The sequence below is a fragment of the Heterocephalus glaber genome, unplaced genomic scaffold, assembly GCF_053883595.1.
Source record: "Heterocephalus glaber isolate CG9 unplaced genomic scaffold, H.glaber_assembly_v1.0 deba00000621, whole genome shotgun sequence".
NCBI lineage: Eukaryota > Metazoa > Chordata > Mammalia > Rodentia > Bathyergidae > Heterocephalus > Heterocephalus glaber.
The window spans coordinates 10,125,390-10,143,580 of record NW_028258153.1 but is presented as its reverse complement, the minus strand read 5'-3'; the positions used below and the strand labels follow the sequence as shown (position 1 = coordinate 10,143,580).

The 18,191-nt window shown below is 34.9% G+C and overlaps 1 protein-coding gene across 3 annotated transcripts in view; it reads right to left on the bottom strand.

The window, feature by feature from the left end:
• Positions 1–18,191, bottom strand: part of Abca12 (ATP binding cassette subfamily A member 12) — a 176,700-nt gene that overhangs the window by 72,981 nt on the left and 85,528 nt on the right. For all 3 annotated transcript variants that reach the window (XM_087206152.1, XM_087206150.1, XM_087206151.1), the window contains 8 exons: positions 17,254–17,372; positions 16,127–16,233; positions 10,137–10,393; positions 9,933–10,045; positions 8,453–8,577; positions 6,729–6,902; positions 1,532–1,696; positions 999–1,209 (listed from right to left, as the gene is read on the bottom strand). In XM_087206152.1, coding sequence (XP_087062278.1) covers positions 999–1,209; positions 1,532–1,696; positions 6,729–6,902; positions 8,453–8,577; positions 9,933–10,045; positions 10,137–10,393; positions 16,127–16,233; positions 17,254–17,372 — 1,271 coding nt within the window. The remainder of the gene's footprint in view (positions 1–998; positions 1,210–1,531; positions 1,697–6,728; positions 6,903–8,452; positions 8,578–9,932; positions 10,046–10,136; positions 10,394–16,126; positions 16,234–17,253; positions 17,373–18,191) is intronic.

Here is an 18,191-nt window from a genome sequence, read left to right as displayed (position 1 = left end):
AAATGATGGCATTTTACGAAGAGCAGACATAAAGATTGAAAATCATATTTCAGAGTTGCTTCCAGCAGACACATTTCACTGACTTTTAATGTTCTAAAACTATGCAAAAACCTACTAGTGGGATAGTATCAGATATATAAAAACTGCTTAATAAATGTTTGTTGAATAAATAAAAAGATGAAAGAGTCAATCCAATTGCCATACTAAATATCCATATATTATTTGAAAGAGCCCCACTGAGCACATTTTGCATCTCAAAGTTTATAGATCAAATAAATAACTTTGGCGTGCAACTAAATGTTTATAGTTCTGTTTCATTCATGCAGATCTACCAAATATGATATAAATTTCTAATGCTAGAAAGTTGAGAAAAAATATTGACCCAAACAAATTTAAGGCAAGTTTTTGTGTAATCTCCTGGCAAGGAATGTCTAGTTATGAGTGACAAATTCTAAAGTACAAACTTGTGCTGCTTAGGGACATTTTGGTCAATGACTGACCACATACATTATAGTGGTCCCAAAAGATCGTGTTACCCAGTGATGTTGTGGCCATCTTAGTGTGTATATATACACTCTATGATGTTTGCACAATGGTGAAATCACCCAACAATGTATTTTTCAGAACGTATCCCTAGCATTACATGATTCATGACTATAGTGTTGTGGTTTAGAGGACAGTCTTTACAGCAGATTGCCTGGGTTCATATAAAAGCTCTGATACTTCCAAGTTGAATGACCTTGGTCAGGTTACTTAACCTCTTTCTCTCTTACTGAGATGGAACATAGTAGTACCTCACAGGGCTGCAGAGAGGAAAGCATGTGTTAATAACGTGCTTGACATGTGGCAAGTACTCTGTAAGTATTTTCTCTTTTAATTCTTGGGGAAAATGAGTAATTCTTTTATCATGAAAAGCTAAAACAAAGTATGAAAAGCTAAGGCAATGTTCTTAATTGTCAATGAGAATAATTATCACACTTATTTTGAAGTATACTCACTAGTATGTAAGGGAATTCCATATTTTGCAGCAACTTGCTTTTTACTTAATTTATATGTCAAGAAATCCTTGGTGTGGTTGCCTTTTGGCTTCTGGGAAGAGGGCAGCATAGCAGTTAAATATTCAGTGGTAATTCCTTGTGAACATAGTGCTTGAGAGATGGTACTAAATGATCCTTGGGGTGTATTCATTCTGTTGCTTCTGTACATTTCCTATGAGACAAAAATCTGAGATTTATTAACATGATATGTGCTATAGATACTGCTGAAAACAAAACAGAAAGAAAATATGATAATGCTGGAGTATCCTACTTTCTATAATTCTTTTAAGACATGCATCTCAAATGTAAATACAGAATGATAAATTTCACCAATTTAAATGGCAGAAAATGTTGCCAGAATAGAAGAGTTTTCTTCCAGGTGATTTCTTTCAATGTGCCAGATTGTTAGCAGAATATGCTATGACTAATCTTAAAGAAAATAGTATGACAAGGAGAACATTATCAGCAAGAACATTATCAGGTGATTTTTCTACCTGTGTTAATGGAGCACTTCTGGAGAGGTGCATTTGTTTCAGGGATCTCATTTTGTCTAGCAACGGATGTGTTCCCGAAGCCATCTGATTGAGAATCTCTTTCAGCCTTCTGAAGAGTTCAAACATCTTTTCTACTGGCTTTTGATCTTTCCTAGGGAAAAACACCTAACAGAAACAGAATAAAAGTAAATGATTCTGGGCTGGGGATTTAGCCCAGTGGTTGCTCCACCTGCCTTGCAAGCGCAAGATCGCAAGTTCTATCCCCGGTACCAAAAAAAAAAAAAAGATTCATGTGGAATAACTGGAACCCTTATGCATTGTTGGTAAGAATGATAAAGGTACAGCCACTCTGGGAAACATATTGAGAGTTAATTAAATAGTTAAAAAAATTTACTAGTCATCCCATTCCTAGATGTTTACCCAAAAGAAGTGAAAATATCAGCTCACACAGAAATTTGTATGTGAATAGTCATAGAACAATTATTAACAATAGACAAAAAGTAGAAACGATAAACAAAATATATATCTTTAAAATACAATACTATTTGGCAGTATTAAAAATGAAATGCTGATATGTTACATGTATGAAAGTAAAAAGCACTATACTAAGTGAAAGAAGCCATACACAGAGACCACATTGCATAATTAATTCAATTTATATGAAATGTCCAAAAGAAACAAATCTTTACAGACAGAATTAGAGGTTGCCTGGGGTAGAGATTGGAAAGAGAAGTAAATGCAAATGAACAAGAGGTTTCTTTTCTGAGTCATAGAAATGTTCTAAAATTAGACTGTGGTAATAATTGCATACTTTTATACATGTAATAAAAATCATCGTATTTCAACAGCAAAAAACCAATCTGATTAAGAAATGGGCAAATGATCAGAATACACATTTCTCAGAAGACACACAAATGACCAAGAAATATATGAAAAAATGTTCAACAGGGAAATGGAAATCAAAAGTACAGTGAAAGGGGTAAGGGATTTAGCTCAGTGGTTCTGCCACCTGCCTTGCAAGCAGAAGGACCCAAGTTCAATCCCCGGTACCCCCAAAAAAGTACAGTGAGATATAATCTCAACCCAGCTAGAATGACTTTATCAAAAAGACAAAATAAAAGTGCTGGTGAGGATGAAGAGAAAGGAGAAGTCTTGTACATTGCTATGAGAATAAATTTAGTATAGTCAATCTAGGTGTGGTGGGACACTCCTGTAATCTCAGCACTCAAGATGCTGAAGCAGGAAGATCTCCATAAATTCAAGGCCATCCTGGGCTACATAGTGAGTTCAAGACCAGTCTGAACTACATAATAAGACCCTGTTTTAAAAAAACCAAGAAAAGAAAGTAAGTCATTACAGAAAATAGTACAGAACATTCCCAAAAACCTAGAAATAGAACAACCATATGATGCAGTAATCTAACTCCATGATATATATCCAAAAGAAATTAAATTAGTAGCTTGAAGAACCATCTGAATTGCATGTTTAATGCAGTGATATTCATAATATTCAAGGTATAGAGTTAATTTATGTGTCCATTAACGGATGAATGGAAGAAGAAAACATGGTATACATGCACACTGTTGGATATTATACAGCCGTGAAAAGAATGAGATTCTGTCATTTGCAGCAAATGGATATTATGTCAAGTGAAACAAAGCAGACATGGAAAATACCAAATATTCTCACTTAGTTGTGAGAGCTAAAATGTTGATTCATAGGGATAGAGAATAGTGAGAATACAGAGAACAGACAATGGAGAATACTCTGGAAAGGCTGCGAGGGAAGAGAAGAGGGAGAGAGAATGATTAATGGGTACAGGGGTGCAACTGGATAGGAGGAACAAGTTCTTATGTTCTATTGCATAGCAAGCAACTATGATTCACAGCAATTAATTGAGTACTTCAAAATAGCTAGTAGAATGCTCCCAACACAAAGGAATGGTAAATGTCTAAGGTGATGAAGATGCCAATTACACTGACTTGATCACTGTACAATGTATTACATTTAAATGAACCTTATACATATGTAAAGTTATCACGTGTCAACTAAAAATACAAAATATTTGAAAAATTATTAAGTAGTTCACTTAAAATGAGTGAATTTTACAATATATAAATTATGCTTCAATAAGGTTACAAAAGTAAATGATTTTAGAAGTGAGGAAGGCAAATGTCAATTACATAAGGCTTCGTGTCTGAGTATACTTGTACTCTAAAATCATATAAAGTGTTCCTAAATGTCAGAGAAGATCTGTAAAAAAAAGTTCAGTGATTTATGAAGTTTAGTGATTTTAATCTATAATGCTTACCTGTTTCAGGAAAAAAAATCATTGAAAATATCTTAAAGTTTTAAAGTAATTTCATCCTCTTATCCATTCATTGATTGGTTCGTTAATTTAACAAATATTAGCTGAGTGCCTGCTACCTTGGGTGAGGCAATGGGCATACAGTGGTGCACAAGCTGAAATCATCCCTGTGCACGGGGAGGGAGCTGTGTTCTAATAGGAAGATCAGATATCAAAAAAGACAATGAGGGGGCTGGGGATTTAGCTCAATGGTTCCGCCGCCTGCCTCACAAGCACAAGGACCTGAGTTCGATCCCCGTAACCAAAAAAAAAAAAAAAAAAAAAGACAATGAACAAAAGATTGGGGAACATGAAGAGATAAGTAGGACTTAAATAGAGTGTGATACATAAGTATACAATGGAATGCTATTCAGCCTTAAAAGTAAAAGTAAATTAGATGATTTACAACAACATAGACAAACCTGGTGAACATTATACTAAAGGAAATAAGCCAGGCACAGAAGAATGAACATTCCATGATCTATCTTCTTAAAAAGTTGAACTCATGGAAACAGAGAATAGAAGAGTGGTTACCACAGGTTGGGTGGAGGAGATGGACAAAAAGATACATCAGCAAAAAGGTATCAAGTTCAATTAGAAGGACTACATATTAAAGATCTATTGCACAGCATGTGACCATTGTTAATAATAATGTATATTTCAAGGGGCAAAGGGGAAGGGAAAGTGGGAGGGGTAGGGGAAAGGAAAGAAGGGAATGGAATTAATATGAGAAAACGGAAAATGGAAACAAAGTCTTTGTAAATAGGGAGGAATGGAGGGGTTGAAAGGAGGGCTGGGCAAGGGTGAAAAATAAGAACCAAGAGAGAGTATGTAAAGGTGCAAATTTCCAATGATGAATGCCATTATATTGTATACCTAAAATGTACCAATGATTAGAATGAATAATTGGTAATGTAAAATAGGAAGAAAAGGTCCAAAGGGGTAGGGGTAAGGGAAGGGGCAGGGGAAAGGAAAGAAGAGAAAGGAAAATAATGAGAAATGGAAAAAATGGAAATAAAGTCTTTGTAAATAGGGAAGGGTGGAGGGGGTGAAGGGAGGGCTAGGAATGGGGAAAAAAATGAGAACCAAGATGCATTATGTAAAGGTACAATTCCCAGTGAGAAATGTAATTGTGTTGTATACCTACAATGTACCAATAAAATAATTTAAGTAATTTAAAACAATAATGTATATTTCAAAATTTCTGAAAGAGTAGATTTTAGTTATTCACACCCCTCCAAAAAGTGGTAAGTAGGTGAGGTGATGGTACTAATTATCTTGAATTTACTTTTTATACACACAAAAAACCACATTGTATGCCATAAACACATTGTTATTCTTTAATTAAATATAAAAAAAAAACAAGTGAAAATAAACTAGAGAAATAAACTAGAGGCGGAATCCTAAAAGGTGAGAAAAACATTCTGTTGGGAAAATAAGGAGAGGAAGGGAGAAAAAAGGGAAACTAAGAAGAGGTGGAAAGGAGTGTGAGGTCTCTGAGGAGGAAAAGCCCTGGGGATGTCCAAGGAAGTCAAAGGCCCCCACTGCAAGCACAGGATTCAGCAGGAGAGACAGCCTTGTGTTTATCTCTCTTGCTGGTGAGCTGCATTCTGGAAGAGAAGTTTGTCCAGGCATTGATCTTGGCATCTGAAAAATTTTTGTAAACAAAGGAGCCCTTATGGAATTTATGTACTACCAATGGTTGACAAAATACATTAAAAAAATGAAAATAAAACAAAATAATTTTTGAAGAGTTATTGAGAACAAATAGAGCAGAGAAAAATTTGCAGGTTTGAGAGTTTTGTAGATGGGGTTTGTTGTATTTCAAGAACAGAAGTTCAGTGTGGAGCAAAGACCAATAGCGAGGCTTTGGTCCATGGGCTCAGACAGTAGCCAAGTAGGAATTGATATTATACAGTGATGTGCAGACCACAGGGCCTTTGTAGGACTTGGGACTTATTTTAATAAAGTGGGAAATCACTGGAAATTTTAAGGAGAGGGCTGACATAATGTGACTTAAATTTACAAGAATCGCTCTGGCTGCTTGAGGGGATCAGGGTGAAGAATCAAATGTGGAGGCAGGAGAACCAGTTAGAAGGTCTTGGCTCTCTGTATGGCAGACTCAGTACAGAAGGAAATCATTCCCATCCCCTTGGCTATTACATCTCAATAACATGTATCAGCCTTGCTAATTCTGGGGTCCCCCCCCTACTTTAAAGAGAACAAAACCATTTTTTAGTATCTTTAAGAACATTTAAATATTTTTGACCCAAGTATAGATTTGGGTGAACATAAAAGTTTAATTTTCTCATTTATATTTTTCTTTCAGGTACTTACAGAACATCTATGTAGTGCAATGAAGAAATTGCTGACTTCCCTGGACCCTACTAAAGACCGTTTATCTTGTTCGACTGGATAAGTAATGTTAGCCTGCACCTATCTATTGCAAAAAACCAAAAAACTGGTTTTTGAGAACACTGAAAAAATCCTATTTATTTTTACCTTAGAGAAAACTACCTTTTAATATTTATTTTTTCTTACCAAATTGATGCCTATTCAGTATAAAAATGATTATACATGCTTTAATAATAATGTATTAATTTTAATTTCTGGTCTTGGATACAAAAACTGAGAGTTAATAAGGCAGTAATATAATTTTTATCTATAAAATGTGCACATTTGCAATATATGATCTCTAATATAGGTCCCATTTGGTTCCAAAATAATGCTGTCATTCCAAAAGCTGTATAAATAGATCTTATCCCTCACAGTATTAGAAGCATATGTGTGTAATTAAATACTTTCATACTGAACTATGAATACAAGTATATCCCTCCAACAGCAACTTGCCTTGTACGTGAAGCTGTAAATGTCCAAGTAGTGCAGAAGAGTGAGTCCAATGAGGTAAGACTGATGGGACCTCTCTGAGAGAGGCAGGCGGCAGAATTCCATCATCGCATCCTCCAGTTTGGGGTTGGTGCTGTTAGCATCACAAGAATACAACCAGAACACTCGAGAAATAATCTACAAATTGGAAGGAGAAAAATATTTTCGCTGTGAATCATTTGATTACTATCTGTCTACTTTGAGAGGAGTTTTGTGTCGTCTCAATTTTCAGGTACAACATTAAGAATCAAGTAACTTTAAAGCACTAGTTACTATTAATAAAACTAGAGGATGCACAGTTCACTCGAAAGCTTAAGAAATAAGACAGGGAGAAAAGAAACAGAGAGATCCAAGATGAATCCTAAATTTCTTGCTTGAACAACAGGGTGAATGATGATACCAAGAGTAAGTTTGGAAAAATGACTACCTTAAGACTCACGCTGCTTTTCACTTTTTGCTTTTGTCTAATTAAAACTGCATTTCATCTCACTAATCATTCAAAGTTATAATCTTGTACAGTATACTCTGTGGGTCTAGAGATGCAAACAAAATTTTTAAAAGCCCAGAATCATACAATAATGTGAGTCACCCATTCTAGACAGCAATATAAGTACCTCTGAAGTGTGCAAGGGAAGATATGTATGACTATGGAAAGATGCCCGTCCTTCACCATCAGGTAGAAATAATGAGAAAAGCTTATGAAATTCTAGATTGTAGAAGCTTTCCTTTTTCCTTTTAAAAGTAATAAGAATGTACACTGTCCTTTTTTTTTTTCTTTCTGAAATGAACGTGCTATTCAGAAGCCAAACACCTGATTGCTGAAATTAGATCTTAGGACCAAATGAACAAGAGGCAAGATCAAAAGAAAAAGGCAAATGGATATTATTTGCTAGCACAAGAGAAAGAAAAGTAAAAGCAAAGGAGTGTTAATTTTTATATGGGGGAACCAATTAGAATGACATGAACAAACTTAAATATCTTCCAAAGAAAGCCTTCAAGGCTTTTTATAAACTTTATCTAACATTAGAGAATAAAAATGACACATTCTGTCACATTTAAGTTTTGAATGGATGGGGCCTTGAGCTCTGCAACTCTTTTGGAAAATTTCTATGACATTTCCAGACAATGGACTCGAGAAAAGGATAAAAGATAAGATATTTTGACTGGAAAACCCTATTATCAGGATATGAGAAAATGACATTATTCATTTGCACACCCCACAATGTTTACTAAAATCACAAATTTATCCATAATTCCCTTGACCACATCTAAGTCTTTTATTCAGACTTTGAAAAGTAAAAATGCATATCCATTTTTATTTTACTTACAACAAATGACAGATATTTTCCATGCCCTTCAATTAGGTTACTGAAGTTTGACTTATATATCATACAGTAAGTGCAAATTTAACTCAGATCTTGTGTTTGTGATAGTGAATATAATTATAAATGGCATCAAATGTTCAAGAACGCCATGGGGAGTAATGAAAAGGAGAGATCAAAGCCGGCAGGGAGAAGGATAAATAAAAACATGGAAAAAAACACAGGTGGGCCTCTAATTTTGCCATTTGCATGCAAAACTTACCAGATTCGTATGCAACTTCTCTGTGATTTACTGACAAGTACTTAACAAATGCTAAACTAGATTTAACTTCTAAAAACTGTGTAAGCACAAATCATACCACCCACCTCCACTCTGTTATCTGGGATAGGGATAGCTAGCAACTTGTCGATACTTGTGTTGGACATCCCTGTTGCTCTCTTCAGTTCTTCTTTCAGTTCATCAACATTTTTAAACATTTCTATTAACTGATCTGCAAGAAAATATGCACACAAAACCCACATGTCAAATATAATGTTATTTATTTAGTTATAGCAACATAAAGAAACCTTCTAGCCTAAAATATATGCAATACATACATCTTGTCAGACAGATGTCTCTCAGTTTTGGCAAACTCTGCATCTTTAAGATCTATTTCTATCTGATTTTTAGACTTGTTCTTATTATGATAATCATTAACTCAAGGTAACAGATTGCTCTGGGTTGTAAATTTTCCTAAGGTGTCTAGCACTAAAGGTTGATTCAAGGAAAATATGGATTCCTCATAGATTTTGATCACACAATGCACTAAATAAATATCTGTCTGTTTGATTTAAAACATCACACAATTCAAAACACTTTTTAACCTGGGATTATATGATATTATCAACTAGGGATAAGGTTTGATAAACTTGGAACATAATGGTCCAGAGTGTTTTTCCTTAACTTTACATAGCATGCCATAGTTTATAAAGTTTTCACAAAAATTGTCTCAATTTTAAATAAATTTTTTGTTTGTTTTTTTGAGATAGGGTCTCACTATATAGTTCCAGTTGGCCTGGAACACATGATCCTCCTGCCTCAGCTTCCTGAATGCTAGGATTACAGGCATGTGCCACTACACCTGGCTCTCATTTTAAATGGAATATGTTTAACTCCAAACTCTTTTAGGACAGCCATTATAATTATTTCATATCTGGGTCACTTAAGGTCCAGTAAACAATATTTTGATTTTATTTTAGCAGATTGTAATCTCCACTCTGCAAATGCCTTTCAATTTCTTTTATTAAGAATGACTCATGCAAAATGACCTCTTTATTCCTGGACTTTGTGTCCTTGTACTTTGGTGGCTGTCTGTTATCCAAAATTTGGAATGCTTTTCTTTTCAGTACTGAGGCTCTATGCAAAGAAGAAATACATTGCAGGATGCATCATGCTCAGAATACTAATAGAAATTTCTGAATTGAAATTTCTGCAGACAGCAGTGCATCTTTTTATTTTTTAGTCAGATTATCCTCACAGAAGCAAAGAAATGTTGTCCTTGCTCATGCAGCCAACTATGCAACACGCTTTAATATATAAGAGAAACAAAAGGTGAACAGTGTAACTAGGTAAAGTTTGAAGCTCTTTTTGCTGTGAAATCAAATTTCCCTGTGTCAGTGTCTGCTTGCTTGCTGTGTGTTTGCTTTAAACAAGTAACCGTACTTGAAAGAATCAGATTTCTCACGTGAAAGAACAGATAGAAAAATGGATTTGGTTGGGACCTTTGGGAAAGCTTGTCTTAAACTGCAGCGTGAGAATCACAGGCGTTCTAGTATGACAGCATTTAAAATACGAATGGGGAACCACCTGGCTGCTCGGAAGTGTCTGCGCTGTTATTGACATGCAGCAAGGCCTCAATGGCTGGTATTAACTGTGTGATATTTTCCAAGTAATTCATTTGCAATGCCTGTTCCAGGAACCTGGAGCAAAACAGAAGAGAAGAAATTCAATGAAGCATAACAACATTTTGAGAAGATATTTCACCAAGGAAGAACACAATGGAAAATTTACCGATCCATATTCAAATTAATTTTGTTTATGTCTCCAGTCAGCAAATTTCTCAGTTTTTCAGATATAATATTGTCATGGTACAGGAAGCTGGTTGCGATGTCAGTGCCCAGCTCTGCTGCTTCAAGAAGTTGCAGATGAAACACACTGTCTTCACACAGATTCCCAAAGCTCGTATTAGAGAGCCAGCAGGCTTTCTCTATTGAGTTGAAAGTTTCTGATTCACAAAGGAGCTCAGTCAAGTTTCGAAGTTGAGACAGCTTTCCAAAAGGGGAAAGAGTGGGAATAGGTTGATTAAATTATTTTACATAGCATCTGAGAAAAAGCAAGCGAAGTGATTCACTTAAAATAAATACTGTGTACATATTTAGTTAGTTGGCATTTGGCATTGCTTTTATTACAAAGCCTTCTTTTCGGTCATTTGAATTTATTGTCCTCTTAAAAACTCTGTAAAAACTTATTAGATCTGGCTCTGTCAAACAAACTCACAGGTTTAGAAAATGTAGTTTTTAAAAAAGAAGAAAACCAAAAGGGCAAAGTATTTTGGAGTTATCCAATTTAAATCACAAACACTTCAACTAATTTTGTATTTTGATTTAGAGTTTAAATCATGAGTGAGGGCAGAAAAAAAGCAGGTTTGCTTTGAAGCTTTAAAAAGGTCTTTCTCCTTCATGCCCATTGGGATGGCTATGATCAAAACACTAGAAAGTAACAAAGGTTTATCAGGATGTGGAGAAATTACAACACTGTGAACTGCTGCTGGAATGTAAAGTGGTACCGCTACTCGAGAAAACAGTGTGGCATTTCCTCACAAAATTAGAAATACATTTAGTATATGACCCAGCAATTCCACATCTGGGAATACTCCACAGGGAATTGAAAACAGGGTCTTGATATACTTCCACACTGATTTGATAGTACCATGATCTGTAATAGTCAAGCATCCATCAACAAATGAAGGGATAAACAAAATGGCATTTTATTTTAAGCCTTAAACAGGACATTCTTTCTTATAATGCAACATGGATGAAAGTTGAGGATACTATAAGTGGAACGAATATTGTATAATTCCACTTATCTGAGGTACCCAGAACAGTGAAAGTAATAGATTCAAAAGCAGAAAGGAGGCCATGGGCTCCCAGTGACTGTGACAAGGGAGAAATGAGTTCTTTAGTAGGACAGAGTTTCAATCTTACAAAATGAAATGTGTTCTGATGATTGATTGCACAATAATGTGAATGTAATGAACACAATTGAATTAAAGGATTCAATTGGTTATGATGTAAATATTTTGTTATGGTATTATATCACAATTAAAAATTGACAAAAAATTTTAAAAGTCTTTCTTAAGTTGCACCATGATAATCATATGCATTCTAATGTGACACTTATTAAAATATGGATGGAAGCACACCTGGTTTCTCAGGACCTTGTGCTTGCGAGGCAGGCATGGTGTCACTGAGCTAAATTCCCAGCCCCTTTCTGCTTTCTTTTGTATTGAAGGAAACTAAGGGCTTTTGTCTGATAGAAGCACTTAAAGAGGCTTAAAAATCCCCAAACCCAGAGGAAAATGGAAATCAAATGATTTTCTAAGCTATCAACTATATTTTTCTGTATGCTTCACTATGCTCTGCGTATTTTGAGGATATAGTCCCAGGTGATATATCCCGAGGAAAAGGAATTTGCCTCTGGGAAAGCTGACTCTGTCATGCTTAGAAGTAACCCACAGCTATTCTTTTTTAAGAAAGCAAATAAATTAAAGCAATGTCTAACGAAACAAATGTACTGTCATTCATTGTAGCTTAGTTTCCAATCAGAAGTTACATTTTACAGAAATGAAGTATTTCATGGTATGGGCATAGGTATGGGAATATTTCTTCCCATATATCAAATGAGAAAGGCACAATGATGTGTCTTTAATAAGAGGTTTACAGTAACTATATGAAGGCCATAGAAATTAATCACTGATCATTTTAGATAGAAATGTCATTGGTTTATTTTCCACTGTAATTAATATTATAATTGACTTCTGGCTTGGAACTACCTAAAATGCCTTTATATGCATGAAAACTCTACTTATTAGTTTTATAGCTATAAGAAATTTTCCATTCTGGAATAGACCAAATCATTTTACTAACTGTAACTATGTATTTGCCACACTATTCTTTTGCTTTATTTTCTAAATACCAGATATAATTAAATCTTTCACAAAAGGAGCCAAACCCCTATACAACATCCTTCACTGTCTGTTCTTTTGGTGTTTTCTTAAATAAAAAGTTTAAATATTGTTGATATATTTGTTCTCCTTTGAGAGTATAATAAATTTCAATGCCTTTTACCCAAGTGAAACTGAAATATGCTTTTTAGTTAAAAGTTTGACATCCATGTATGGGAAACCAGTAAAAGTCCATATAGTATAGTCCTAGATTGATGAGATAAAATTCACTGAAGGAGAAATTGGAAATCTCTTCTGAAGTTGGGTTGGTTCTCTTAAATATGAATTTAAATCAGGGTCAGTGACATGGAATGCACTGAGCAGCATTCGGGTCACTTAGTATTTGTCATCATTAACTACTTTATTCTAAGAGCAATACATGCATTAAATTTTTAGAAGCTACCTGGATCATTCACAAGCAATATAAAATCAGTGTAAATAATCAATCTGAATTAAAAGCATGCGTCAGCTTCAGACTGGATTTGTCAAAGCCTTGTGTACAGGCCCTGTCTCCTTTATCATAAGAGGGTTTCATCTTATAACTGGGTGATGATCCAGAACCAACTTCATTTCTAAATACGATGGAATTCCCCAGTTCCTGCTGGTTCCCAATGTCATCTGAATCAGAATTCTAATGAAGACTTCACAATATCATAGGCTTAGTATGATAAAGCAGGTATATTCTTGGCTTTTGGTAGGTAAGTGGAGGAAGAAGGGATCTATTTAAAAATGTAAAGGTGTAACAATAAAAATAGCATCTTTTTCCGCTATAGGGAACAACTTTTGGGGGGGGGGGCGGGATAGTGGGAATTGAGCCCAGGGGCTTCTCAATGAGCTACAAGCTACATTCATAACCCTTTCAAAATTTTTTATTTTAAGACAAGGTCTTGCTAAATCACCAAGTTCCCCAGACTGAACTTTAGTGTGTGATCTTCCTGCCTCAGCACCCCAGAGTGCTAGAATTATAGACATACAGGACCACACCTGGAGGAGAGCAACCATCTCATGCATTGTTCTCCGATCAGGAAGTTCTGCTTCCTACCAAAGAATTGGAGAGAATAATAGATAAAACAAAGAATGAAAGGAGGAGAAGCTCAAAAATAACACAATATTCAGTCTAGAGCAAAAGGCTGGGGAACAAGGAAAGATCACCAATGAAGGACAGGCATTTGGCATTTTGGAGGATTTACACTGCCGCCTTAGGAATGTTAGAGTAAGAGCAACCTAGTCATAAAACGGTTGGGGTTTGTCTGCGTGTTTTCATGTGTACTGAGTATTTTTCGTGTGTATTACTCTATGCCAGGAGATGACAGCACAAAGAGACGGCTAAAAAATGTTTCTCGTGGAGTTAGGTCTAGAACTGAATGTGTTCTGTCAATTTCAAATAGCTGTCATGCTTGTTATAAATGGAAGTGCATTTTCTACCTAAGGGACAAAAATTGTAGTTTATTTCCATTTTCATGGCTCCTATTTTTCACAGTGTAATTCTCAAGGGAAGCATTACATTCAAATTGTGGGTGGCTCTGGAAACTACCCTTAATCCCACTCCCACTCCATTAGTTTAAATGGGAAAAGTTGTATTGGTTCCATTTCCCTAGTGTGTACTGTGTGCAGCCTGGTTACTTCCCAACTAAAGAACTTTGATGAATAATTGCCCAGGGAACGCAATTACATCAAAAGTGCTCTCCTTTAACATTTGTTAAAATATTCCGGAATCAAGTGTTAAACTCCTACTATATGCTAGATTATTGGTCATTATAGCTGAAGAATGCATGATTTTATCAGAGATTACACTGTAGTGAGGAAATAGATCTTGTAGAATCAACAAACCATAATATCAAGTAATGCTCCAAAGGCCAGAAATCATTAGAGATTCATTTTTCTTAAGCTTCATATCTCATCAGCTTGCCATGTCATGTCAATTTGATTTCCTAAATTACTCTTGAAACTGTCTCTTCCTTCTATTTTTCACCACTGATACTGTGTGGGCCCTCTCTTTTTACTTAGACTATTGCAAAAATAGCCTACTTCACTTTCTTCCAATCTCATTTTCCAGAAAAATCTCTTTCTAAAATCCAGATTTTATACCCTTCAAATTCACAACTTTCCAGTATCAAATTCTAACTCCTCTTCCTCCTCCTCCTCCTTCACCTCCTCCTCCTTCTCCTTCTTTTTCCCCTCAGACAGAGTCTTGCTATGTAGTTCAGGCTGGCCTTAAACTTGTGGCAAGCCTGCCTCACCCTCCTGAGTGCTGCTAGGATCATAGGCATGTGTCACCATGCCTGTTTTAAATTCTAGCTTCTTGACTGAGCAGAAAGAGGTCTTTGGAATGTGGGCTCAGCTTCTTTTCACAGCCCTCTTTCTTCCCTTCTCCATAGGCACCTTCTACTCCAAGTAGACACATAACTCTGGCTGACCTATTTCTGTCTTTCAGTTTCACGTCTCTGAATAAACACGTCTCTATCTGGAATGCACAACCTTGCCTAAGCCTACACAGCCTTCACAACTCAGAGTAAACATCTCCTCTACAAAATTTCCTCTCTTCCCCCCTATAGCCTACAACATGATTTCAATATTCCATCTCTACTCATAGGGATCCTCTACATCCACATATCACAGCTCTTATCTTACTATGTTATACTTGCTGATCTGCTTTTTCCAGCTCCTCTACTGGATGGATTATAAGCACTTTGAGTTTAGAGATTATGTCTTATAAATAAATACAGTAGAATTATGAAAACACAGATAATGGACGGAAAGAATAAATGGATAAATATCAGGAGGACAGATGCCAAAGTCAATATCCTGGCTGGAAAAAAAGAGAAAAGGCTATACTACAGTGCAGTAGAAGGAGTGACATTTAAATTTGTCCATGAAAGATGAGCAGGAATTTACTAGATGAATACATAACTTCTTTCTTATTTGCACAAATTAAGATAATGCTAAACTAAGTACATTAGAAATTTTGATTCATGGAGATGACTAGGGCTAAACAGTAGGTAATCTAAGTAGCATAGTTATTTGTAATATACATGGACATCATGTTTTGCATGCCTGCTTAATTATAACATGTTGATTATACAGCAAATCATCTTGCTTGTCCTGAATAAACCAGTTCTAATTTTACTTTATCCCTGGTTACATAAATCCAATTAAACTGTTGTTCTTATTAGGAAAGCTGTTTTCAAAAGTTAACAGGGTTATTTAAGAAATGAAGCGAATTTCATGATAACCTGTATATTCATGAGCTAAGCAAAGAATAATGGACAAATAAGTACAAATTGATTCAAACTTAAGAACTTAAAGTTTTTTGGTTTCTTTCCTCCCATTTTCAATGGGTTCTAATGTAACTTACTAGTTTTTATTTCTGATAATAATAGTAAAAATAGAATAAACTGTTTAGATTTTTTTTAATATGGTAAAGTCAAAACATAACTTTTGAAATCTTTTATAGGTTTAAATACTAAAATAAATTAGAAATCATATTATAAATCCTTTTTCAAATTATGCAGCTCTATCAAGATAACTGTACTATTAGCCATTTTTATATGCATGTACTGTAATTAGGCTCTTCTGGTTCATTTTATGTAGCGATGGCTACTGATTAAAAACAAACCATTATATAACATCAAACAAACGTCACCTTTTTTCCAGCATAAATCTAGAGTCAAAATAGGATCATCATTAGCAAAAGTCAGAATTAAAACTTAGACTGAAAGTATCTTGCCAAAGTTTTCTAGGAAGTATTGATGTTTATTTTTTTTCTTTCATGGCTTACTTTTGATTTTAGGACTTCAGGAACTGAGGGGAAGTAATCCTCATAGGAACCATTTCGAAGAAAAGATTTTTTAAATCGAATTGTGGACTGCAGAAGTCTTAGATTTTCTGTAAAGGGAAGAAGAGTTACTTTATGTGAATTGCAAGGTCATTTGAGAAGTACTTTTGAAAGACACATTTACCCTGATTTATTGCTAAGTTTTTTTAACATAATAGCCAAGTTCAATATAAATAGAACATGAGTGAAAATTTAACCTTTCCTTGAACCATGTGAACTATAGAGTTCATTGTTTTAATAATATTCATACACAATCTACTTAGAGATAAAAATATCTCTAGCAAAGGTATTACATGTTTTTTGCTCTTTTTGAACTACATATGCTTTCATTCCCAACTTTTGGATCTATTAATAAAGTATTGGGGGGGAAAGATTGTATAATCACTATGATGTAAATATCCCCTTACAACCTTGATTAATTCATTCATGGTAAACACGGCTTATGTTATTTGTACAAATGTTGTTCTATTTGCTTGTCATAAAGTCTCAAAAATACTCCTGTGTTAAAAAAAGTATGACTCCTAGAAAATGTGAGAAAATAGATGTTTTCTCTTTAAAATTTTTAAAAAATTGACTTAATTGTAATCTTCGTGGTTGCTCATATGGGAAAAAAATTGAAAATAAAATGAGTGAGGGTAAGAAATGAAAAATAGTCTGTCACAAAAATGCTTTTGTTTATGTAATTTACATCTCCTTTTGGAACTCTATTGTCAGTCTTCCTTATTACTGTAACAATGAAGACTATCACAGGCATAGGAAACGTGTACAAGGGTTATGTGATCCCTTGATGACTCTGGATATTTGAAAAGTTTGTCCAAGCAGCCATTATTACATGATACAGTACATGATCATTATATTAAAGCTTGTCCAGGTAGCCTGCGTAGCAGGACAGAATATAATAATATGAGTAAATATTTCCTATATAAATCAAATTCTCAAACTGAAACTGACACATATGAAAAATATGTTCTAAAAAGTTCTTTCGTTGTTAAGCAAGCATCTTAGAAGACAATATGTTAGAATGGAAATAGAAACCTTGAGCAAAGTTTTACTATTAATAAGAGTATTACCTGGTGATCCCCTGGCCAAATTGTTAGTCACATTTCTCACACACGCCAAGTAAGGAAAGTAAGGACTATTGGATGAGATATTTAAGATAGCATCTTCAAAGTTTTCCAGGATTAGGAGCCTTTAGAATTAGAAAAAGAACGTATAAGTTAAGTCATCTAAAAGGAAAACAAAGTTGTTTTGTTGAATTCATGTTAGTCAAAGGTTGTTTGGGGTTGCACAGCTGCAGAGCTGTACGTTTTCCTTCAACAAGCCTGACAAGGTGGAAACTATTCTCGATTCTCTGAGTACTTGCTTTCTCCAAAGGCATTCTATTTATATTTAATTATTTTAACATTTATTTTCAAATTAATCACATCAAATTAGTTGCCATGTGAGGACATAACCTAAGGTTTCTAAGGCATATGTACCTGAGTAAGTGTGTGTGTGTGTGTGTGTGTGTGTGTGATGAGGTGATGTGTGCCCCATCAATTCAATTGTGAGGCACCATCTCTGTTTTACAACATCTGCCCTTAGCATCTACTATTGAATGCTATGTACAGTACAAAGACTGAAGGTCAACATCGAATTTGGAAGCCATCTGATTTGAATCAAAATATATAATTTGCAAATTAACTAGTCCTATCAGATGCTTAACTCAGATTTTATTAAAGTGCTAGTAGGAAAGATGTAACCTGGCATAGCTACTAAATGTAGGAAAATGTTCGACTTAATATTAAAGAAAGCTCAGGGTTCCTAGATGAGAGTTAATGATACTGGATCTTTCAGGAACTCAAAAAGGAAAAATTCAATGGCAGGAAAAGTCCTTAATATGGCAATAAGATTAAAGTGGAGTGGTTATATGGCTGGCTCTTATTTAAATACAAGTTTTTTTAAAAGAACCAATTCCCGTCGTTTCTCGGCCTTTTGGCTACGATCAAGCGTAGAAGAACCAATTCCC